The sequence below is a fragment of the Pelophylax lessonae genome (genome assembly GCF_965119305.1).
Source record: "Pelophylax lessonae genome assembly, chromosome: 6".
Taxonomy (NCBI): domain Eukaryota; kingdom Metazoa; phylum Chordata; class Amphibia; order Anura; family Ranidae; genus Pelophylax; species Pelophylax lessonae.
This window is the reverse complement of record NC_138773.1, coordinates 328,820,766-328,845,528: the sequence shown is the minus strand read 5'-3', so window position 1 is coordinate 328,845,528 and position 24,763 is coordinate 328,820,766. Positions and strand designations below refer to the sequence as shown.

The following is a 24,763-nucleotide window of genomic DNA, read 5'->3' as shown; positions in this document are numbered from 1 at the left end:
TCTGAGGGTCATCGGGGCGCAGAGCAATGCGCCCCGACACTCCCCACTTTACTGATGTCCTGGGCTGTGATTGGTCCAGACTCCAGCCTGGACCAATCACAGGAGGACATCCCGGGACGGTCCTGTGGTGACGTGATGCGTGGGAGCGGTGCACCGCCATGGCGTCACGTCTTTCCCACCCGCCGGCGCAGAGAGAGGAGAGCCGCGTGAGGAGTCAGACGGACTGGACTGGTCAGCTGAGCCCGCCGATTCATTTTGTACGTTGAAGTTCGCACTTCGCAGTCTCGCACTGGCCGCAGTCGAGAAGAAGCTGACTCGAGTCTCTGAGACGTGTGACCTGACGTGAGGAGGTGACCACCTGACCTGCTGGAGTGACACTATCGGTCGGAGACGGAGTGTCGGACCGTCCGGAGGACCGGAAGTTCGGAACGTTCATCTGACTGAATTGATCGCCTGCGTCTCTCACTCTCAGTCTCGGGTAAGAGAAGGCACCGGGAGTGGCGGGAGGTGCATGCATGCACTGTGCTGTGATAGGGAGAGCTTGGGCCTGCCCTTGGCTGTACTGGGCTGGCAAGTGGCAATGGATGGATGGTGCTGGATGGTAGAGTGCTGCTGTGACTGTCACTGACTCACTGTGATAGGGAGAGCTTGGGCCTTGGCTGTACTGGGCTCAATGGTGCTGCTGGATGGTAGAGACTAGAGTGCTGTCACTGCTGTGATAGGGAGAGCTTGGGCCTTGGCTGTACTGGGCTGGCACCATTGCCAGCCCAGTACAGCCAAGGCCCAAGCTCTCCCTATCACAGCAGTGACAGCACTCTCTGCCATCCAGCAGCACCATTGCCAGCCCAGTACAGCCAAGGCCCAAGCTCTCCCTATCACAGCAGTTTGAAAGGGGGCATGTATACTGGTCACCGCATTGAAAGGGGGCATGTATACTGGTCACTACATTGAAAGGGGTCATATATACTGGTCACTACATTTAAAAGGGGCATGTATACTGGTCACTGCATTGAAAGGGGGCATGTATACTGGTCATTGCATTGAAAGGGGGCATGTATACTGGTCACTACATTGAAAGGGGGCATGTATACTGGTCACTGCATTGAAAGGGGGCATGTATACTGGTCACTTCATTGAAAGAGGGCATGTACTGTATACTGGTCACTACATTGAAAGGGGGCATGTATACTGGTCACTACATTGAAAGGGGGCATGTATACTGGTCACTACATTGAAAGGGGGCATGTATACTGGTCACTACATTGAAAGGGGGCATGTATGCTTGCTGGTCACTACATTGTAAGGGGGCATGTATACTGGTCACTACATTGAAGGGGGCATGTACGCTGGTCACTGCATTGAAAGGGGACATGTACGCTGGTCACTGCATTGAAAGGGGGCATGTACGCTGGTCACTGCATTGAAAGGGGGCCTGTACTGTGGGGTTTGTGCTAGGGGGCCTGTACTGTGGGGTTTGTGCTAGGGGGCCTGTACTGTGGGGTTTGTACTAGGGGGTTTGTGCGGGGTTTGTGCTTAAGGGGTTTGTGCTAGGGGGCCTGTACTGTGGAGTTTGTGCTATGGGGTTTGTGCGGGGTTTGTGCTTGAGGGGTTTGTGCTGGGGGGGTCTGTACTGTGGGGGTTGTGCCGCTCTCAGTCAGTGTATCCCATAATAGGGTGTCTCTCACAGTATATCCCATATTAGGGCCCCTGCTCCCTATTATGGGATATACTAGTACTGATGGACCCCTTAATATGTGATATATTGGGAGAATTTGTTCCCGCAAGCAAAATACAGGGGACAAAATGGGTGGAGTCTATAAGAGGTGGGGCTTATGAGAAATGTGAGGGGTCAAAATGGAAGGGCGGGGTCTTGCGCCCCACCATCTTAAAACTTCACCAGCCGCCACTTTCTGTGTGTTCTTTTGATGGCAAAACAGTCCAGAGATTTTCATGACTGACTGAACATTAAAACTGTCTGTGGATTGTATGTGTGTCATTATACAGAAACCCTCCCTGACCTCTGTATTAGGTTACAAACCTGATTCCATGGCAGACAACACAACGGATGTATTTTTCTGCCTCTCGCAGTCTTTGAGAACATTTCTCACAGTTTGTTTCAGCTCATCTGCTTTAGATGTGTCGGAGATGAGGATCGTCTTCAGTGGAGTTCCTCTAATGTTCTGCAATTTCTTGGTTTCTGACCAGGAGAAAATGGATGAAAGAATTAGTGTTGAAGCCGACACAGATGGATACAGTTTGTGATACTTTTTTATTTGCACCAGGACAGCCTTCAGAGGTGTCCATCCCTTCTTCTAAGATCCAAGCATTACCACTGCACCAAGATTTAGCAAAATAGCAAAAAAACAAAAACTGCTGTAATATACTTTGACAAGAGAGGAACAATGTTGCCTGCAAGTATGGCAGAGCCAGTGCCTTTATCAGTGCTTAAAGGGAAATTATCCTGAGTGTGCCAACATAAGAATTGGGCCCCAACAAGCTGGCCAGCAGAAGAGAGAGGGTATAGTACAGACTAGGGATCGACCCATTATCGGCAAGGCCCATATATATCGAAGGGCCGATATGCACTTTCCCCGATATATCTGTATCAGCCCCGGAACTGCCCAATATTGCCGATATTTTCGTGACGTCATTCTGCCTTCTTAGGCTGCCTCCCTCGCCTTGGACAGCCTCGTCTGGAGTTGGGACTAGTCTAGCGGGAGTGTATCACAGCCATACACCCACTCACAGCAGCGTGCTGCCAGCCAGCCACCCACAGGCCCTGTTCCAGCCAGCCACAGGCACTGTACCAGCGAGCCAGCCAGCCACCCACAGGCCATGTACCAGCCAGCCAGCCACCCACAGGCCCTGTACCAGCCAGCCACCCACAGCTCCTGTGCCAGCCCCCCACCCACCCACCACAAGGTGCCAGCCAGCAAGCCACCCACCACAGGGTGCCAGCCAGCCAGCCACCAACCACAGGGTGCCAGACAGCCAGCCACCCACAGGCCCTGTACCAGCCAGCCAGATACCCACAGGCCCTGTAACAGCCAGCCGCCCACAGGCCCTGTACCAGCCAACCACAGCCCCTGTGTCAGCCACCCACCCACCCACCACAGGGTGCCAGCCAGCCAGCCACCCACCACAGGGTGACAGACATCCAGCCACCCACCACCTGAGGGTGTCAGACAGCTACCCACCCACCACAGGGTGCCATACAGCCAGCCATCCACCACAGGGTGCCAGCCAGCCACCCACCACAGGTTGCCAGCCAGCTGCCCACCATAGGGTGCCAGCAAGACAGCCATTAAACATTAAACAAAAATTGCCATGTTCAGTACCAGATTTGTGTCAAAAATTGTCTTTATCTTTCAAAACTTTAAATGTACAAAATATCGGCCCATATTGGCCGATACGATACATTGTGACCAAAATATCGATATCGGCCCTGAAAAATCATACGTATCGACGGCGTGATGTAGGACGCTCAGCAGGGTTGCCTAGGTAGCCGCGTGCTCAAGCCCTGATGCGTTTCGTCATCACAGACTTCAACTGAGGCAACCCTGCTGAGCATCCTACGTCACGCTGTCGATACGACCTGGAACCAGGAAGTCCGGCGTGAAGGTGTCCGGTCCGGTCCTTGCTATGTGGCGGGAGGAGCAGCGGGAATCCTCGGGTATTATCATATACATGCTGTTTTTTTCGTATCCCATATGAGTGCAATATTAATTAGAATTAATAAATGATTTGCCTGTGACGTGTTACGCGATTGGTCCACTTGTTTCATTTCATGTTACCCCGATTATGAGGATATAAGGAATTGGTGATCCCATTAGTCAAGCCTATCCCAGGACCTGGATGAGGATTGCCCTTTGAAGGTGGATGATCACCTGTTTCTCCAAAGTGCTTGATTCTCTCTAAAAGGGTACGTTTCCAATACCTGGGGGATGCACGGTGGTGTGGTGAAGGTTGCTGTGTTGGGGTTTTGAAGAGGACCTGCTTTGGGACTTTCTTTGCACCATTCAATATTTTCCCCGTTTATATACCAACAGGGACTGTCGCTATCACATTTCTTATGTTGTGTAACAAACAGGACGATCTTACTTATATTGATTGATTGTTATGCATATTTGAGGCTCTTGGAAACAGGAGCTTATTAGCGCTGCTAGTGCACATATAGGGCTTTGTTTTATATATGCACCTTATTGAGTTTGTTTTTGTTGTAGCAGCAGCTTATCCAAATACTGTTTGTAACCTGTAATACATTTATCCTTAAGTGGTAACTGACACTTTTAGGATCGCATATTTCTTGAGCGCTGAGTGGGTGGGATGGGGCATTTGCCTTGGTTTTGCCTGTTTCTTTGAGTGCAACAAGTTAGCTGCGGGTTACTAGAGCGTTGACTGCTTTGGTTGCTGCTCGCGTCTAGGTCTGGAGTTACATCTTTCACATGACTTCAAACTACTGCCTAATGTTTATGCAATTAGCAAGTGCAGTTCTTAGTGTCTCCACTAGGGTGCCCCACCCACATGGAGCTTTGCACTCTGGCAAATCCTAGGTGCATTTTTCCAATGCTTACACCATGGCAGGGGCTAGCACTGTCATAACAGCTAAATGACATTGTGAAGGAGGCCTAAAGAAACCAGTGATATGAGCAAGAAATGTCTGCAGTGCAGTGACTCTGGAACTTTATCTGACTGAATGAACTTTATTAAACTGAATGAATTGATTTAATTCAGTAAAGTGCTTGCTTATAGCAATGAAATCCACTGCTATAAGCAAAAATAATGAGTAAAAAAAAAAAAGAAAAATCATGATTACTTCCCCAGAGAAGTACAGTACTACAGTACTACTATAGTAACATTATATAGCTCTGGTCACAGTGTATTATAAAAAGAAATTTGTAAAAAACTAAATAGAATTAAAAAAAAAAAATAATAATAATAATACTATATATTTTTTTCTTTTGTATATTCACCAGTAAGTGCCCCTAATCACCACCACACCAGTTATATGACGCACTACTGCACTGTTGACAGTGGGTTAAAAAAATAAATAAATAAATAAAGTTTCTTTTTTTTTTTAAGTTTTTCATTTTGCAAAAAATTATGACAAAAAAATACAACTTCAAAAAACTCGCCATTCCTCTTCCTAAATACATTGGACTCTCTACTTTCCAAAAAGGGGTCATTTGGGGGGTAATTTTACTGTCTTGTAATTTTTGGGCATCAAGAAATGAGAATTGGCGGTCAGTACATCAGGACTGATCAATTTTCAGATATATAGTATCTCACAAAAGTGAGTACACCCCTCGCGTTTTTGTAAATATTTTTTTCTATCTTTCCATGTGACAACACTGAAGAAATGACACTTTGCTACAATGTAAAGTAGTGAGTGTACAGCTTGTATAACAGTGTAAATTTGCTGTCCCCTCAAAATAACTCAACACACAGCCATTAATGTCTAAACCGCTGGCAACAAAAGTGAGTACACCGCTAAGTGACAATGTACAAATTGGGCCCAATTAGCCATTTTCCCTCCCCGGTGTCATGTGACTCATTAGTGTTACAAGGTCTCAGGTGTGAATGGGGAGCAGGTGTGTTACATTTGGTGTTATCGCTCTCACTCTCTCATACTGGTCACTGGAAGTTCAACATGGCACCTCATGGCAAAGAACTCTCTGAGGATCTGAAAAAAAGAATTGTTGCTCTACATAAAGATGGCCTAGGCTATAAGAAGATTGCCAAGACCCTGAAACTGAGCTGCAGCACGGTGGCCAAGACCATACAGCGGTTTAACAGGACAGGTTCCACTCAGAACAGGCCTCGTCATGGTTGACCAAAGAAGTTGAGTGCACGTGCTCAGTGTCATATCCAGAGGTTGTCTTTGGAAAATAGACGTATGAGTGCTGCCAGCATTGCTGCAGAGGTTGAAGGGGTGGGGGAGGGGTCAGCCTGTCAGTGCTCAGACCATACGCCGCACACTGCATCAAATTGGTCTGCATGGCTGTCGTCCCAGAAGGAAGCCTATTCTAAAGATGATGTACAAGAAAGCCTGCAAACAGTTTTCTGAAGACAAGCAGACTAAGGACATGGATTACTGGAACCATCTGCTGTGGTCTGATGAGACCAAGATAAATGTATTTGGTTCAGATGGTATCAAGCGTGTGGCAGCAACCAGGTGAGGAGTACAAAGACAAGTGTGTCTTCCTACAGTCAGGCATGGTGGTGGGAGTGTCATGGTCTGGGGCTGCATGAGTGCTGCCGGCACTGGGGAGCTACAGTTCATTGAGGGAACCATGAATGCCAACATGTACTGTGACATACTGAAGCAGAGCATGATCCCCTCCCTTCAGAGACTGGGCCGCAGGGTAGAATTTCAACATGATAACAACCCCAAACACACCTGCAAGACGAGAACTGCTTTGCTAAAGAAGCTGAGGGTAAAGGTGATGGACTGGCCAAGCATGTCTCCACATCTAAACCCTATTGAGCATCTGTGGGGCTCCTCAAACAGAAGGTGGAGGAGCGCAAGGTCTCTAACATCCACCAGCTCTGTGATGTCATCATGGAGGAGGGGAAGAAGACTCCAGTGACAACCTGTGAAGCTCTGGTGAACTCCATGCCCAAGAGGGTTAAGGCAGTGCTGGAAAATAATGGCGGCCACACAAAATCTTGACACTTTAGGCCCAATTAGGTCATTGTCACTTAGGGGTGTACTCACTTTTGTTGCCAGCGGTTTAGACATTAATGGCTGTGTGTTGAGTTATTTTGAGGGGACAGTAAATTTACACTGTTATACAAGCTGTACACTCACTACTTTACATTGTAGCAAAGTGTCATTTCTTCAGTGTTGTCACATGAAAAGATAGAATAAAATATTTACTGACATAAATGTGAGGGGTGTACTTACTTTTGTGAGATATTGTACATATATATAATCACAGTTTGTGGACTGGCTTGTGTTATTTTCACCAAAGAAATGCAGCAGAATACATTTTGGCCTAACTTTATGAAGAAAGATTATTTATTTGCAAAATTTTATAACAGAGACTAAGAAAAGAATTTGAAATGCAAAATTTTATACCAGGAACTAAGAGATAAAATGACAAAAATGTTGGTCTTTTTTAGTTTAATTAGCAAAGATTAAAAATCCCAGTGGTGATTAAATACCAGCATAAGAAAGCTCTTGTGTGAAAAAAATTATAAAAATGTCATATGGGTACAGTGTTGCATGACTGCGCAATTGTGATTCAAAGTCAACAGCGATGAAAGCTGAAAATTAGCCTGGGCAGGGGGGGTTAAAGTGCCCGGTATTGAAGAGGTTAATATTTGGTTTCTGCTATTTCTATACCTGATGTGGATAAACTGACAATCACATCGGCTGTTTCCATGGTTACGTCTCCTTTCTTCACCTGAAATGTGAGCGGTCCGATCTTCATCTCGTGCGTTCCCTGCGCTGAACTCCTGACTGTTGGAGACACAATGACAGTTATTGGATGATCCAAAACTGTTCTACTGATCAGACAAATATAGTAAATAAATGCGGAAAAATTGCCCCATAGTCTATATCCCCCTAGTCCATATTTGCATAGCCCTACAGTCCATAGTTCCATAGCCCCATAGCCCTATAGTCCTATTGTCCCATAGAGCCATTGCCCATAACCTCCTATTTTCCATATCCCCATAGTCCATAGTCCTCTAGCCCCATAGTCCCATAATCCATAGTCCATTGCCCCATAGTCCATAGTTTCATAGTCTCATAGCCCCATAGTCTTATAGCTCCAAAGTCTCATAATCTCATATAGTCCCATAGTCTCATAGTCCATTGCCCTATAGTCTATATCCCCATAGTCCATAGTTGCATAGCTCTATAGTGCCATAGCCCCATAGTCCTATAGTCCCATAGCCCCATACTCCTATTGTTCCATAGCCCCATAGTCCTTATTCCATATCCTCATAGTCCATATCCCCATAAACCATAGTCCCATAGCCCCATAGTTCTATAGTCCCATAGTTCTATAGTCCCATAGTCCCATAGTCCCATAGTTCTATAGTCCCATAGTCCCATAGTCCATTGCCCTATAGTCTATATCCTCATAGTCCATAGTTCCATAGTCCCATAGCCCCATAGCCCATAGCCCCATAGTCCTATTGTCCCATAGCCCCATAGTCCTATTGTCCCATAGCCCCATAGTCCATATTCCATATCCCCATAGTCCATATCCCCATAGTCTATAGCCCCACAGCGCCATAGCTTCATAGTCTCATAGCTCCAAAATTAATAGTCTCTCATAGTCCCATAGTCCTATAGCCCCATAGTCCTATAGCCCCATAGTTTCATAGTACATTGCCCCATAGTCCTATTGTCCCATAGCCCCATAGTCCATATCCCCATAGTTCATATCCTCATAGTCTATAGTTCCATAGTCCCAAAGCCCCAAAGCCTCATAGTCCATTGCCCCATTGTCCATAGTCCCATAGTCCTATAGCCCTTTAGCCCCGTAGCCCCATAGCCAGGGCAGCCATCAGAAATTTTGGGGCCCCTTACACAGCTTTAGGCCTGGGCCCCTCCGGGCCTGACAACCAACATTCCCCAGGGCCGTCTCGGCAAAACCACCCACTAGCTATCCCACCGAGTCCTTCAGTGCACCCAATTTTGTTTGAACATTCTTACAACTTAATATATGAAAATTAATCCAACCCAGCGAAGAGACATCACCATATATTCAGCAAAGAGACAGCCCAATCCAGCAAGAGACATCCTTTTGGCTGAATCGGCTTAGTCTGCGACCATCCTGCTTTAGCAATTGCTAGTTACTACAGCAGCAACAACTCAATCTCGTTGGTTGGGCCTGGGCGGCCAGGCCCCTCGGGATGCCTGGGCCCCCTACATGTGCATGGGCTGTCCCCCCCTGATGGCTGCCCTGCCCATAGCCTCATAGCTCCATAGTTTCATAGCTCCAAAATCTCATAGTCTCTCAAAGTCCCATAGTCCTTTAGCCCCATAGTCCTAAAGCCCCATAGCCCCATAGTTTCATAGTCCATTGCCCTATAGTCTATATCCCCATAGTCCATAGTTCCATAGTCCCATAGTCCTATAGTATCATAGCCCCAAATCCCTATTGTCCCATAGCCCCATAGTTTTATTGTCCCATTGTCCCATAGTCCATATTCCATATCCCCATAGTCTATACTCCCATAGCCCCATAGTTCATTGCCCTATTGTCCCATAGTCCTATAGCCTTATAGCCCCATAGCTCCAAAATGTCATAGTCTCTCATAGTCCCATAGTCTATAGTCCCATAATCCTATAGCCCCACAGTCCCATAGTCCATTACCCCATAGTCTATATTTTCATAGTCCCATAGCCCTAGTGTCCCATAGTCCCATTGTCCCATAGCCCCATATTCCTATTGTCCCATAGCCCCATAGTCCATAAACCCCAAAGTCCATAAGCCCCATTGTCCATAAGCCCCGTAGCCCCATAGTCCATTAGCCCCAAAGTTCATAGTCCCATAACCCCATAGCTCCAAAGTCCTATGGTCCACAGTCCATCTCAGAAGAGAGTACGAGAGGGTGGCTACGTTCTTACATACAGTGGGATTACAGAGAATGAATGTAGCCACCCTCTAACAGGAAGTCAGATTCACATAATTTTATCTGACAGTCACTCACCTGAGCCTACCTTGTGACTCCCAGTCTTTTTATCGAGTTCATCTGAGAATGCCTGATTACAGGGAATAACAGATAAAATATAATATTTGCTGATCACAGGGAATAACAGATATAATATAATATTTGCTTATTTCAGGGAATATAACAGATAATAAGATTTATCACATCTGTGTACTGCATTGGTGCTCAGCATGTGGTCCTCCCGCTGTTTCGGAACTACAAGTCCTATGACGCATTGCAAGGCTGACAGTTACAAGCATGATTCCCAAAGACAGAGGTATGATGGGACTTGTAGTTCCGCAACAGCTGGAGGACCACAGGTTGAGCACCCATGGTGTACTGGATTGGATGTCTGTGGTCAGGGTCAGGTGGCATATCTCGGTTTTGTTACCTTTATGGTTTCGGTGTCTTTGGGGTGCAGCAGGAAGTTCACTTTCTTCAGATGGACAGATTTGTTTTTACTGCTAAAGTTGAGAATTTCCTCAAACATTAAAGCAGCGACAGTAGATCTGGGAAATGCGAGGGCCCCGGTCCCGATTGCTGGGAATGTTATGGACACCTTCTTCCTCTTCTCTGCCTCACTTAGACACCTCTTTATTATGTCACTTAATGTCTGTTAAAAATAATATAAGTAGTTACTAGCATTATATATCTAATAAATACATGTGGTGGCTACATTCATTTTCTGTTGCCTGTCCAAGAATATTTTCAGCAACTACAACTGCTGTTGATCCTGCCAAAAATCCCATGTCCTTGTTATCTGTGCGCTGGGCTGAAAATCTGTGTGCTGGGCTCAAACCTCCACCTGTGTTATGATGATGAGAGATGGGAGGTGCCTGGTAGTCCAAATCAGAAGAAAACAATGACAACATTGCTCCTTCATGGATACACTACAGTGAGTGTTGTCACCTACAGATATAAACTGTACTACTGGCAGGATCACCAGGTGAAAATAAATGGAAAAATGAAAAATAAAACATCACATCTAAGGACTAGTAAGCGTCAGTATACAACATTTTTGTTCTTGGGTTTCGAAGCTTTAAAGTGTTTGTAAATAGAGATTTACAACACCCCCCTGTTTGGTTCCAAGCAAAACTCCTTAGACTCCGTTCACACTGCCGCGACTTGTCAGGCGACTTGTGTGCACTCAAGTCGCCCCAAGTCGCTTGACATAACAAATGCAATGTTAATCAATGAGTGCCGTCTTAATATGCACTACTGAAGTCGCTCTGACTTCAGAAAAGGGTCCTGTACTACTTTGAGGCGACTTGTATCCGACTTGTGCCAATAGACTTCAATGGGAGTCGCCTCCAAGTCGGATCCTTATCTTTTGTCAAGCGACTTGTGATCCGACTTTCCAGGAAGAAGAAGGAAAATTAGCCAGGCATTCCCCACATTGCAGCCATGCCCACAGTTCCTATATACCATTATCTCTGCCTGGTCTGTGTGAGTGGCACTGGTGGGCAGTGGCACTGGTGGACACTGATACGTGGCACTGGTGTACACTGATATGTGGCACTGGTGGACACTAATTCGTGGCACTGGTGGACACTGATTCATGGCACTGATACGTGGTACTGATACGTGGCACTGGTGGACACTGATTCGTGGCACTGATATGTGGCACTGGTGGACACTGATTCGTGGCACTGATACGTGGCACTGATACGTGGCACTGATATGTGGCACTGGTGGACACTGATTCGTGGCACTGATACGTGGCACTGATACGTGGCACTGGTGGACACTGATTCATGGCACTGGTGGGCAGTGGCACTGGTGGACACTGATTCGGTGCACTGATACGTGGCACTGATATGTGGCACTGGTGGACACTTAGTGTGAGGAAAGGGATATGCAGTGTAGTTAGGGTACTTTATACCACTATAGTTAGATTCAATAATCTAGTTTCTGTAGGGAAAGTGTTAAGTGTCAGGGTGACCGTAGTGTAGTGTAGGGTGAATTGACTCTGACTGCTATGCCAGGGTGACCAAACTCTTCCATGTCAGGGTGACCGCCAGAAAAAAAAGATAATTTGTCTTAGAATTGCAGTAGCACAGGGATGGGGCTCCGCTCCTTTCACACCTGGGTGTTTTTGTCGCAGGCGTTTATTGAGCTTTATTGTGGACGTCTTTGGAGGCAGGCATGACATCTGAACTTCTGTATAGGGGTATATATACACACACACACATATATATATATATATATATATATATATATATATACACACATATAGGTGTGAAAGGAGCGGAACCCCATCCCTGCGCTACTGACATCATTTCAGTAGCGCAGGGATGGGATTCCGCTCCTTTCACACCTATATGTGTGTATGTGTAGTGTATATGTGTGTATATATATAAATATGTGTGTGTGTATATATACCCCTATACAGAAGTTCAGATGTCATGCCTGCCTCCAAAGACGCCCAAAAAATGCCCAATAAACGCCTGCAACAAAAACACCCAGGTGTGAAAGGAGCAGAACCCCATCCCTGTGCTACTAAAAATTCTAAGAAAAATTATCTTTTTTTTTTCTGGTTCTGGACATGCTACAGAGCTGAAACTTCACAGGTACACTTTTTAGACCCCCCAGACACTAAATCCAAAGAAATCTCATTTTTTTAAAAATATTTTTTTCAATAATTGGCTCTCTATCAAAAACGACAATTTTTAAGAACTTTTTTTTGGTGGGCAATGAGGAAATGAGTAAAAAAAAAACAGAAAAGGGGAATTAGGTCACAACACATCATATTCTGATTGGCCAAATACAAAGTCGTCTATCATATAAGTCGCTTAAAATAATTCACAAGTCGCGCTGAAGTCGCGCTGAAGTCGCGCTGAAAGTCGCGCTAACAAGTCGCCCCTTATGAGGCGACTTTCTGGTCGCGGTAGTGTGAACCGGCTCTTAACAGGGGAAATGTTCTAACCCGAACAGCGAACCCCATTGAAATCTATGGGAGCCCAACAGGAAAAATCACAAATCCCCATTTTAAAGGTTTATATGCAAGTAATTGGCTATGAAAGGGGCCTGTATCAATGCAAACATGTTTTTTAAAAACAATCTTTATTTCAGGTGCAGTGATTTTAATGATGCTTAAAGTGCAACAATAAAAATGAAAAATGTGGTAAAATATAGTGCCTGTTGGGTCCCCTTAGTCTGCCTGTAAATAAAGTGGTGCACCTCTAGCATGTATAGAACCTGCTACAGCAAAAAAATGAAAATTTTAAAGAAAAAAAAAAGAGTCCTATCACGTTTGAAAAGACTCCCAGTTGCAATTGCCAGCATCTGGCTTTTTTTAAAAAAAAAGAAAAAAATGGCGCGGGGTTCCTGGCAGCTTAGGAAAGAGGATGGGGACGAGCGAGCAACTCCATAACCATACCAGGCCACATGCCCTCAACATTATGGGGGGGGGGGGGCATGTTAATGGGGACAAGGGTTTCTTCCTGACAACCCTGGGCTGTGGCTGTCAGGGTCTGCAGGCGGGGGATTATCAGAATCTGGAAGCCCCTTTTAACAAGGGGGCCTCCAGATTCTGGCCCCCCCATGTGAATGGGTATGGGGTACATACCCATTGGGTGGCCCCATCCCCTTGTGATATCACTGTCTCAGCATGCACCAGTCCATGAAGTTAAAAAGGGGGGTGTTGCTACCAGGTGACGTTGCCAGGTGGCCCTGCCCTTACCTATATAAGAACTGTCAAAGTGCAGAGGAGGCATTTGGCGGTTGGCCATCCTAGAAGGCGGGAGTGTTTTGTTTTTATCAGGTGGCGTGATTGACGATGGATTTACATTGGGGGACACTGTTTTTTCATTTTTTAAAAAAGGAATTGTCAAAAACTTGTCTCCTGTTTTTTTTTTTTTTTTTTTGTACACTTTTTTGGTGATGATGAAAATAGCATACAGGTTGGCACCACAGCTAGAAAGCCTTTTTGAACAGGCTGCAATTTCTTAGAGCATGGGGCATTTAGCATCTGTGTAAAAAGAAATAAATAAAAGATTTGTGTCTTTTTTTGGACACTGACAGTGAATATAGCATACAGGTTTGAACCACAGCTAGAAAGCATTTTGGAGCAGGCAATCATTTTTTGAAAAATTAAACAGGCAATTAAAGCGGAGTTCCGGCCACAAAATCGACATAATAGATTTTGGGCCATCCGCTTGCTATTGGTCACCTGAAAAATAAATGGATAGTTACGATTTTTTTTTGTTTACTTACCTTGTTATTGAAGAAAAATATACTCACCTTTCTTCCACTTCCTCCCTCTGCGGCCGCGGCCCGCGCTGTCACTTCCTCTTTGCACTGATTCCTGGGAGCTGAATGTCATCGCTCCCAGGAATCAATGCGCCTGCACCGGCCCCGCTCGTCACTTCCGGTGTGGCACCTCATTCCTTGCGAAACAGCTTCTGACGCTCCCGCACCGGAAGTGACGAGCGGGGCCGGTGCAGGCGCATTCTGGGAGAAGAGGACACGGAAGAGGACGCAGAAGAGGATCGCGCTGGCTTCAGCTGCCCACATCCGAGATAGCAGTGCTGGAGAAGAAATTTTCAAGGTAAGTATTTCTTCTAAAAGGTAAGTGCGACCCGGGACAGTACAGGGACACTTACCTAGCCATTGTGGAATGTACTAACCCTGACTGTCCCGGGGGTATTTTTATTGAAAAAAAAAACATTTCATGGCCGGAACTCCGCTTTAACATCTGAAAAAATGTACACAAACAATAGAAATAGCATACAGGTTTGCACCACAACTAGAAAGCCTTTTGAGTAGGACTGAAATTTAGCAGGCATTTAGCATCTGAAAGAAAATAGTTTCTTCTTTGGACACCGATGAAGGAAATAGCATACAGCACTACAGCTAGAAAGCCTGTTAGGACAGACCACAATTTATGGGGGCTTAAACAGGCATTTAGCATCCATATAAAAAAGCAAAAAAAAAAATGGTGTCTTTTTTGGACACTGACAATGGAAATAGCATACAGGTTTACACCACAGCTAAAAATGCAGACTGTCATTGACATGGCCAGAATTATTGCAGCCAACTACAGATGGTGGAAATATACTGTGAACAACACACAGAATCCAGCAGCAAACATAGCAGCAGATTGGTTGGGAGGATGACCTGCTCCCCAATGTCAACTAAGGATTAAAAAAGAAAGAAGATGCCCGCAGTGCAAGGCTCTGCACAAGTTTCAGTAGTGTGATGCTCTGCAGAAGTTCTGGGTAGAGCTTTAGGAGTGTAATGTTCTGCAGGAAGAATGTGAGTACCAGTGTGATTTCAGGAAGAACAGAGAGACAGTTGACCATCTTCTTTCAGGGCATTAAACATAGGAATATTTTTTAAAATATAATGAGGTCCACATTTGTACATTTTTCACAGACATACAGTAGGACACCATCAACTGTAAAAAGATGATTTTACAAGTCTTGGAGGGAACTCGTATTGAAAGGAAAATGGAGGGTCTTGTTGCTGACCTTCTCCTAAAATTGCGAGTTAACAACCCTCCCCCGGGCTAATAAGAGTGGAAAATGACTTCAGTTTTACAGAACAAATTACCATCTGGCAGAACTGCACAACTGCTACCAGATATACCATGACCTAGATGAGTGAGACCTTCGCAGACATAAGGCTATTCTTACCTTCCCCGAAGAACCATTGGCACCATCCCACTGTGGAACCACAACATGAATGACGGTGTCACAGGCCAGGTTACAGCCATCAGTAACAAATATGGAGCCCTCCTTCACCTCCTTCCCATATCTCTCTGTATTCAGGAGATCCTGGAGGTTGTTTCCAGCCTTCGCAAACAGAGCCCTGGAAACGGCTTTAGAACGAAGATCGAGCTCCTTCCCCACACTGTTCACAACTACATCAGTCTACAGAAAAAAAAAAAATACAATCATGATTGCACTAATAGCTCAGAGATTCCACTGTGACTTTGTTTATTTTAATTGTCTTTTAAAGTATAAATTGGAATTGGGGAAAATATTTTTTTAAAGCTGAACTCCATAAATGTGTTAAAAGTACTAAACAATATGCAGCTCCTTTATTGTCCAATCACAGGATGGGGGTGTGTCCTGGACACAGCTGTATTGCTCATCTGTAGTGCAGCCTGAAGAGTGGTCTCTGTGAAGTGCTGAGTCTAGATAAAGTGATACTAAACACACACTGTTTTATATACATGAAGGATGGCACTGTAACTATATATTTCTTTAGGTTAATACTTTTTTCCTAATAGATTTCCAGCTGTCACATGACCCAGCTCTCTCTCAGCCTGTCTGCAGGGAAACATAAGCAGGAGGAGCTTCTAGTCCTTTCCTGACGGTCACATGTGGGAGATAGAGTAAAAAAATAAATAATTAATATCAGTAAACTGTTTTAACTTGTCATACAAATACATATTTGCAATCAAATCTTATTATTTTTTGGCAATAACATGGTGTGGGCAGACTGCTGCCAATCACAGGCTGTGTCACAGCCCTCCAGCCTGTGCCTTAGAATAACAGGGAGGTGAAGCCTCTATCAATCAAGATGTAACATCCTGCCCCATTATAAATGATATGTAATCCCGCGCAGATAGGTGGAAGAAATATGTTATAGTTTTGAAGTTTGCAGCCTCCCTAAAATACTTCACCCTAAAAGTGGGAAGTCTAAAATGGATATGGAAATATGAAGGGTATTGGCGCTACTTCCAATATATTAGTGTAGTAAACACTAGCGAGCGATGGTGTTCTGTTAAATGGGTGTAAAGATGGTATGCATATAACAACACTCTATAATATATACAAAAACACTCTATAACATATATAAAAAAGATTAAATAAAGTGCTCACATGCTCAGTGCCACAAATAAATAGTATTGAACTCCTATGGTGATGGGAGTGTAATAAATAAATATAATAAAAATTTATGAAAAATAAAGTGCTATATTTATACTTGTGAAGCTCCTGATGACGTCAATGCTGACGAAACGCATTGGGCTGGACCGTACGTCACTTCCGCTGAATGTGGTTTCGTCTCGTGGAACGCACTGAAACCCGGACATCCGGTCCGAGCGCTTACTGAGGGAGACTGCTGTACACACCGATCCTATACTGTGAGTGGATATTTTACTTTTATTAAATATATTGCAAACTACTACACTATGGTCGGTTTATTCTTCTTTTGGGGCAACGTATGAGCAACGTACAAGTACCTCAGCAACAATATACCAGAGGGTTAATGTGGAGACACCTACTGTATATATACCAGGACCAGTACCTGAGACATAGACGGACTGGAACCAGTAAAAGTGTAACCGCAGGACCTCCTGGATCATCTCCATTGCTGTGCAGAGCCTGCTACCCCATTAAAGGGGAAAGCATTGCGGTGAGTGCAATTCTTATAGGGGCAATGCATCCCCGCACAGAGCACAGCCAAGTAAGAAATTAGCACAGCATCACAGTCTCACCCACATTTTTTCTAGCTTTCTTTTTTCCCTTACCAGTTGGGAACAACACCAGCACTTTGCCAAGATTATTTATTTGGACTATTTATTGCACTATATATTATTTTTTTTTGCACCAGCACTTCCTATTAATTTTGATATTTATTTGTAAAGGTATATTCACTTATTTATAATCATATATATAATATTTGGTACAATAATTATATATTATATATTCATAAACCCAGAGCATATCTGCCCCATTATGTTTAGCTTGTTAGTGGGCATAGAGGAGGAGGGAGGGAATGAGAGTGTTATTTACCACTGTGTATACGCCCACATGTGTGACTCTATAGGCTGCTCAGATGTGATAGGGAGGAAATGCTCAGGGTAGAAAAACACTGAAAACTGAGCATGTGCAGAGATGCCAACGCTGCTCTGCAAAATCCCCAACTGCAGTGGAGACATGGACAGAAGGGGGAGATAGAGAGCAGCAGGATCAACCAGATATTTTGCAGAATACAGAAAATCATTTTACGCATGGTGTGTGTAGATCCCCTTGTATTACTTTTTGGTAACTATGTGGGTAATACCCTTTCTATTTCATATGACTCTTTTTTTAATTTTTTTTCCCAGCTGTTCAGCAAACGAAAAAAAAAATGTGGTTACTGCTTAAAAAAGTGTTAGCTTGACTTAGGACTTTATTTGTTCCTTGCTTGATTAAAAGTCCATCTAAAACTAAATTTAATCCTACCCTGTCCACAGGGCAAGAACGCCGCTGTGCAATTTCCCTGCAGAACAAACAAAAATATCATCCTTTCACAGGAAGTGGAAAAATAATGGATCTGCTGGTAGAATAACCCCACAATAGTATATAACATTTACCGTCGTATCCTCAATATTCCCGTGTATGACATTGACATGCACTCCTTCTTTAGTCACCACCATGGAAAGGTCTCCTTTTCTCATTGTTTCCTCTTTCTTTGTAGTCTTCTTCCCGTGATGTTTTCTATTTGATATTTTGGAGGTGACCTGCACATTCTCCTCATCGTATTCTTCCGTTAGGAATGTGGTTAAAGTCTTCAGTGTGTGGTCATCGTTGTCTACAAGGTGGATGTTTTTGATGATCTTGACTCCTTCTTTGTTTTCTGCATATTGTTTGATGGATTTCAGAATATTCTCCACACATATGTCTACAGGAATTCCAGAGACTATGAAACCAGCCACAGAAATTGCAGCAGAGTTGAGACCATTCGCTGCAGCCGTCTCCAAGCTGTGGGTGATCGTTCTGCGCAGAAGCCGCACACATTTTGATTTTTCCTTTTCACTATATTTAGGGCCAACTGTATGAATCACCTTCTTGCAGGGCAAATTCTCCACATCTGTTATCACATTCTCCCCCGGCTCCAGCTCCCCTTCTTTCTGAACAATGCGTTCACATTCTTTCTGAAGTTTGGGCCCTGCTGCTTTTATCAAAGCCAGTGCTGGTTCCCCAATGGGCTTTAAATCTTTATTTGAGGCAATAATGATGGCATCAGCATTGTGTTGGCACAGGTCATCTCTATATAACGTTATGGTGACTTCATTTCGGAGGTTGACTTGGCAAAGAGGTTCAGCTTGGCTAGGCTGATGACCTGAAATTCTGGTATCTCCATCCTTCTGAAAATATATCACACAGCCAAATGTATTCTTTGCTGTATTAATGTACATGTCTTCATTGTCAATACAGAATTTTTTGGCCCCAGGTTTGTCAATGTACAATGTGTCAGAATGAAGCGTAGAATCCATTCTTGTTACACAGGCTTCTGCTTCCTCTACATCTATCTTTGGACCGGACAAGGAGAGGAAATTCTGTTTCTTTACAACCTTAACATTCTTTAAAATTCCATTCCATTCCTTCTTCCTTTCTCCCTCCATAAACTGCAAGGCTGCCACCGACTTCAGCTTGATGTCCTTCTGCACCAAAGTGTTCTTCCCCACAAAGTCATGGATCTGCTGGTAGGCTTCTTCTACGGATGAAGATAGACCAGTGATCACCACCTCATTTCCTTCTTTCCCAGAGAGCTCCTCTATGGAAACTTTAATTCCGCCAGCATTACACATCTCATTTAGAAAAGACTTTACATTTCTCCATTCCAGACTCTGAGTAACACTTTCATCCTCAACGAAAACCCGCTTACAGGCCAATTCTTTCTCCAAGGTTTCTTCAGCATTTTTCAGATCTTCATCAGAGTAACAAAATACCATGACTGCATTATCTTCCACCTGAAACATTGCTTTAATGTTGTGAAGAAGGTTACAGGACATTTCTTCATTGTCCACTGCCATCAGAAACTGGATGATGCTTGGATCCCGATGAATAGATTTGGACTTCAGGCCTTGCCTAGTATTCAGAATTTCACATTTGGAAGTGAGCACTTCATCTTTTGGCCCATAGAGTTTGACTGACTTAGTAGATCCATCATAACTTATCTTTACATATGGCGAATCTTCCAGGATGCTTTTCTCCAGACCAAGTGCCAACATTAATTTATAAGCTGCGGGTTCAAGAGGCACCTCATCCTCCACCCTGTTCAGCTGTCTGGTGGTTTCTTCTACCAGTTTTCTGAATATTGGCTCAATCTTATCAACATTTTCCTTCATACCTACAATGAAAGCCTTCTCTGCAGTTAAGTCTGGTTTTATGAGGACTCCATCATATGATGAACTGGAGATCTTTGTCCCAATGGCTTCCCACACTGGTGGCTTCAGGTCATACTCTATGACTTTATACTTCGACATTAGAAGAGAGAACTCTGTCTGGACTTTATTGCTCCAGGTTGGTGCTATCTTTGACAGGGTGCGTAGATAAGCGGAGAGGTTGTTGGGAAAGGACAGTGTAATGAGAGGTTTGGGGACACCTGGTGTTGACCATTTCACTTCACAATAGTGATCTGTCATGTGCCTCTCTATACTTTGTTTTATTTCTTCGTTGTTAAGGATGAACTCCAGCATTTGTGCACATATAGGACATTCTACAGGTCCAGGTGTCATGATATGCGTTTCTTTCTTTCCATACAGCCATTGGCCAATAGACGGGTAATATGGGTAAACGGAGAGGACTGAGTTGTGAAATTTATGTTGCTTTGTTAGAACCGTCTTTACAACTGCAACAAATAGATGGAAATTGTATTAGTAACACATAGTGGCTCATGAACAGCTCTTTGTTCAAATAGTTTTGGTCATGGCCTTCATGTCATTTAGAACTGAAACAAAAAATTAACTAAAACTATTAACCTTATTGGGGACTCAGTTTTGGTAGAATGCAGTGTGAAGGGTACACATGATCTGTTGTACAATGTACAGTGTCAATATATACCTTTAGTCTCTAAACTGCGACCCGCAGGCCATATGCTACCTTTTGCTTGCATTTATCCAGCCCTTGTGGGTATTGTTCCTTTCACTGATATGAAGCACTATTCCTCCCACTGACACCAACAATAAGGCACCACTCCTTCCACTGACGCCAACAGTGGGGCACTAGTCCTTCCACCGACACCAACAGTGGAGCACTATGCCTTCCACTGACACCAACAGTGGGGTACTGTCAATCCCACTAACACCAATATTGCGGTACAATTCCTCCCACTGACACCAATGATGGAGTACTATCCCTCCCACTGACACCATGATAGGGGTACTATCCCTCCCACTAACATCAACGATGGGGTACTATAATTCCCACTGACAGCAACAATGGGGTTCTGATCCTCCCACTGACACCAACAGTGGGGTACTATTGCTCTCACTGACATCAATAATGGGACACCATTCCCCATCCTACTGGCCGCAGGCGGTATATAATATTTTGACTCCCAATTACCAACAAGTCTTAAGACATTGCTTACTCCAGCTGACTCTGGGGCAATTTCTACCGCTGGCCACAGTCTGAGCCCCTAATGTCTGAAAGACTTAAAACTGGCCCTTTGTTTGGAAAATTTGGGAACCCCCTGATGTAAGCTGATAGTATTTTGGCTGTATAGAGGCACATTTTAATGGTCTAGCAAAAGCTCTGATATTTGACCATTGTCAAATATTGTCGAGCAAAAAACCCATGGACAGGCATGGGCCATATAGAATTTTACTTCTACTGAATGACACTGTTTCATACAAGGTTGGAAGGAGACCCTCCCCCTTTCCCTCCACCACAGCACCCAAGGTGTGTGCCTCTGTGCCTTTACTGCCTCTCCAGAGGAGGAGGTAAGAGGTGCTACTGTATATACACTATATTACCAAAAGTATTGGGACACCGGCCTTTCCATGCACATGAACTTTAATGGCATCCCAGTCTTAGTCGGTAGGGTTCAATATTGATTTGGCCCACCCTTTGCAGCTACAACTCTTTGGGGAAGGCTGCAGCCTCATTATGTGACTGAATGACTACGAGCCACTGTTGCCCTGATAAAACAAAACTTTCCCTTCCACGGGGTACTTACCGTTGTGGAAAATGTCAGAGATGTCCATGGGTAACAGAGGGTTCTAATATTCATCTCTCCAATGGCCAATGACACAGATTACCTACTTTTGCAGAGTGCACTACCCAGGGAGTCATCTATCCTTTGACCTGCCACTGCCAAGCTTTCTATATAGGAAAGACTAAACGGCAATTTGGCCAGGGGATAGGTGACCATACCTATTACTCAGGTAATGGAAAGATACAGTATATACTCCTGTGACGAGACACGTAGATTCACCACAGATTTGAAACCACAGTGGTCTCTTTTTATGTTCTAGATGTTATCCCCCACAGGCTAGATGGTTTTATCAATTAACACCTGGCCCTTTGTGTACATATATATACTTAGTGGATATTTCAACATTATATTAGTCCTCTTTCTTCCTTTTCTTTCCCATTCCCTAGTTCTTCCACCCCCTCCCCCCTTCTCCCGCCCCCCTCCTCCACTTTTCCCTCTCTTTCTTCCAGTCTTCCCTATCCTCCTTTTTCCTTTCCCCTACCTACTATTTTCCTTTGTTGTTTCCTCCCTTTCCCCCTGTTCCCCTCCACCCCCTCTTCCCAGCCCCCTCCCCCCTTCTTTTTTGTCTTTGTTTTGTTCATGTCTACATAAATATTCCCCATAACTAGTGCTGTTTAAGCAAATCCCGAATAAATATGTTCACTATGATATATGTCAATTTAGGGGTTTATAGATTTTTCCATGTAATGTTACACATAAAATTGTGTAATATTAATTTGTATATCAGCTTGTAATTGCAATTTGATATTTTCCAGAGTCATGTGGTAACCCTGCCCTGGGGATGGCATTCGTCCAGTTTTACATCCTCTGGGGTGCGCATTTTACACTGTCACTTGGCAAGCATACGATCCCTGGAGAGGGAGGAATGATTGGGGCTATGTCCCTGTTCTGGCTCCTTCCACTTGGCTTTGGGACCAATTGGGTGGGTCCAGTAATGAATATGTGCCAACATATGTGTGATGTTCAACTGGCCATTGGCCCACCTCCATCCTTGCTGTAAGATGGCCGCTGTGCGGCCTTTCCACCCAACACAATATGGCCTTACTAATGGCAAAGCGCATGCGCCGGTACCTTTGGTGGATGTGTGATCGGGCTTCGGGTCCTGTGACATCAGCCGGCCGATGGGCCAGCTGGGTGTCTCAATACTGGAGTGATATATAAGGACTGCTTTATGATAATAGGAAGATGCCAGTGGATGCACGCGGACCAACCCTTTCCTCCGAGGTACAACAATAACTACAATGCTATTAGAACTGGCTATATGAGCAGCAGCACATTCTGTTATATTCCCAGTTTGAACTTTTATTCATAGTCCTATACTCTGGACTTTGTTACAGGCTATATCCTTGGCAGGTTTGTGATGATGTTTCAGTCACTTTGATGCATAACTAATCAACCCATTTGCTAAACAGGCTCCTGGGTGAGTTTTTATTGCTCCCTATAGATGAATTTATGCCTATCCCCTACTTATATTTATATATGGGTAACTTAGTACTCCTTGAATATGGAGATACTATTTCCCTGTTACTATTTATGTATTCCCAGGTGTGCCATACTACCAAGCAAGTATCAACACATCTATATGGTACCTACACTGTGAATGACCCACTTTAGGGTATGGAACTATTCACCTTAACATCTCAGGGTCCAGTTGTGGTCTATCTATCCCACCAGCCTTAAAACTAAGACCAACTCTTGGTCTCAAGTAATATCACGCTGGTATGTCATCTTTTCCCCATATCTATCCTTTAAAATGCACCTTAAGGGAAAACCATCTTCCATATGTTTATGTATTACAGTGAGGGGGAAAAAAGTATACAAACCCCTGCTGATTTTGTATGTTTGCCGACTGACAAAGAAATGATCAGTCTATAATTTTATTGGTCGGTTTATTTCACAAGTGAGAGACAGAATAACAACAAAAATATCCAGAAAAACACATTTCAAAAAAGTTATAAATTGATTTGCATTTTAATGAATGAAATAAGCATTTGACCCCTTCACAAAACATGACTTAGTAGTTGGTGGCAAAACCCCTGTTGGCAATCACAGAGGTCAGATGTTTCTTGTAGTTGGCCACCAGGTTTGCACACATTTAAGAAGGGATTTTGTTCCACTCCTCTTTGCAGATCCTCTCCAAGCCATTAAGGTTTTGAGGCTGATGTTTGGTAACTCGAAACTTCAGCTCCCTCCACATATTTTCTATGGGATTATGGTCTGGAGACTGGCTAGGCCACTTCAGGACCCTAATGTGCTTCTTCTTGAGCCACTCTTTTGTTGCCTTGGCCGTGTGTTTTGGGTCATTGTCATGCTGGAATACCAATCCACAACCCATTTTTAATGCCCTGGCTGAGGGAAGGAGGTTCTCACCAAGGATTTGATTGAGCATGGCCCGTCCATCATCCCTTTAATGCAGTGAAGTTATCCTGTCCATTTAGCAGAAAAACACCCCCAAAGCATAATGTTTCCACCTCCATGTTTCATGGTGGGGGAAGGTGTTCTTGGGGTCATAGGCAGTATTCCTCCTCCTCCAAACACGGTGAGTTGAGTGAATGCCAAAGAGCTAAATTTTGGTCTCATCTGATCACAGCACTTTCCCCCAGTTCTCCTCTGAATCATTCAGATGTTCATTAGCAAATTTCAGAGGGGCTGTACGTGTGCGGGACCTTGCGGGCACTGTAGGATTTAAGTCCGTCACAGAAAGTGTGTTACCAATTGTTTTCTTGGTGACTATGGTCCCAGCTGCCTTGAGATCATTGAGAAGATTCTCCTGTGTAGTTCTGGGCTGATTCCTCACCATTCTCATGATCATTGAAACTCCACAAGGTGAGATCTTCCATGGAGCCCCAGACCTGAGGGAGATTGACAGTAATTTTGTGTTACTTCCATTTGCGAATAATCGCACCAACTGTTGTCACCCTCTCACCAAGCTGCTTGGTGATGGTCTTGTAGCCATTCCAGCCTTCTGTAGGTCTACAATCTTCTCCCTGACATCCTTGGGCAGCTCTTTTGTCTTGGCCATGGTGGAGAGATTGGAATCTAAATGATTGATTGCTTCTGTGGACAGGAGTCTTCTATACAGGTAACAAGCTGAGATTAGAAGCACTCTCTTTAAGAGAGTCCTCCTAATCTCAGCTTGAGTATAGAAGACACC

The 24,763-nt window shown here is 44.3% G+C and overlaps 1 protein-coding gene across 1 annotated transcript in view; it reads right to left on the bottom strand.

The window, feature by feature from the left end:
- The window catches only part of LOC309558760 (protein mono-ADP-ribosyltransferase PARP14-like), a gene marked incomplete at its 5' end in the record, with an annotated part of 87,439 nt that overhangs the window by 37,365 nt on the left and 25,311 nt on the right, over positions 1-24,763 (bottom strand). The window contains 6 exons of the mRNA XM_082261808.1: positions 2,039-2,197; positions 7,349-7,465; positions 9,673-9,724; positions 10,064-10,285; positions 15,309-15,545; positions 17,981-20,241. Coding sequence (XP_082117934.1) covers positions 2,039-2,197; positions 7,349-7,465; positions 9,673-9,724; positions 10,064-10,285; positions 15,309-15,545; positions 17,981-20,241 — 3,048 coding nt within the window. The remainder of the gene's footprint in view (positions 1-2,038; positions 2,198-7,348; positions 7,466-9,672; positions 9,725-10,063; positions 10,286-15,308; positions 15,546-17,980; positions 20,242-24,763) is intronic.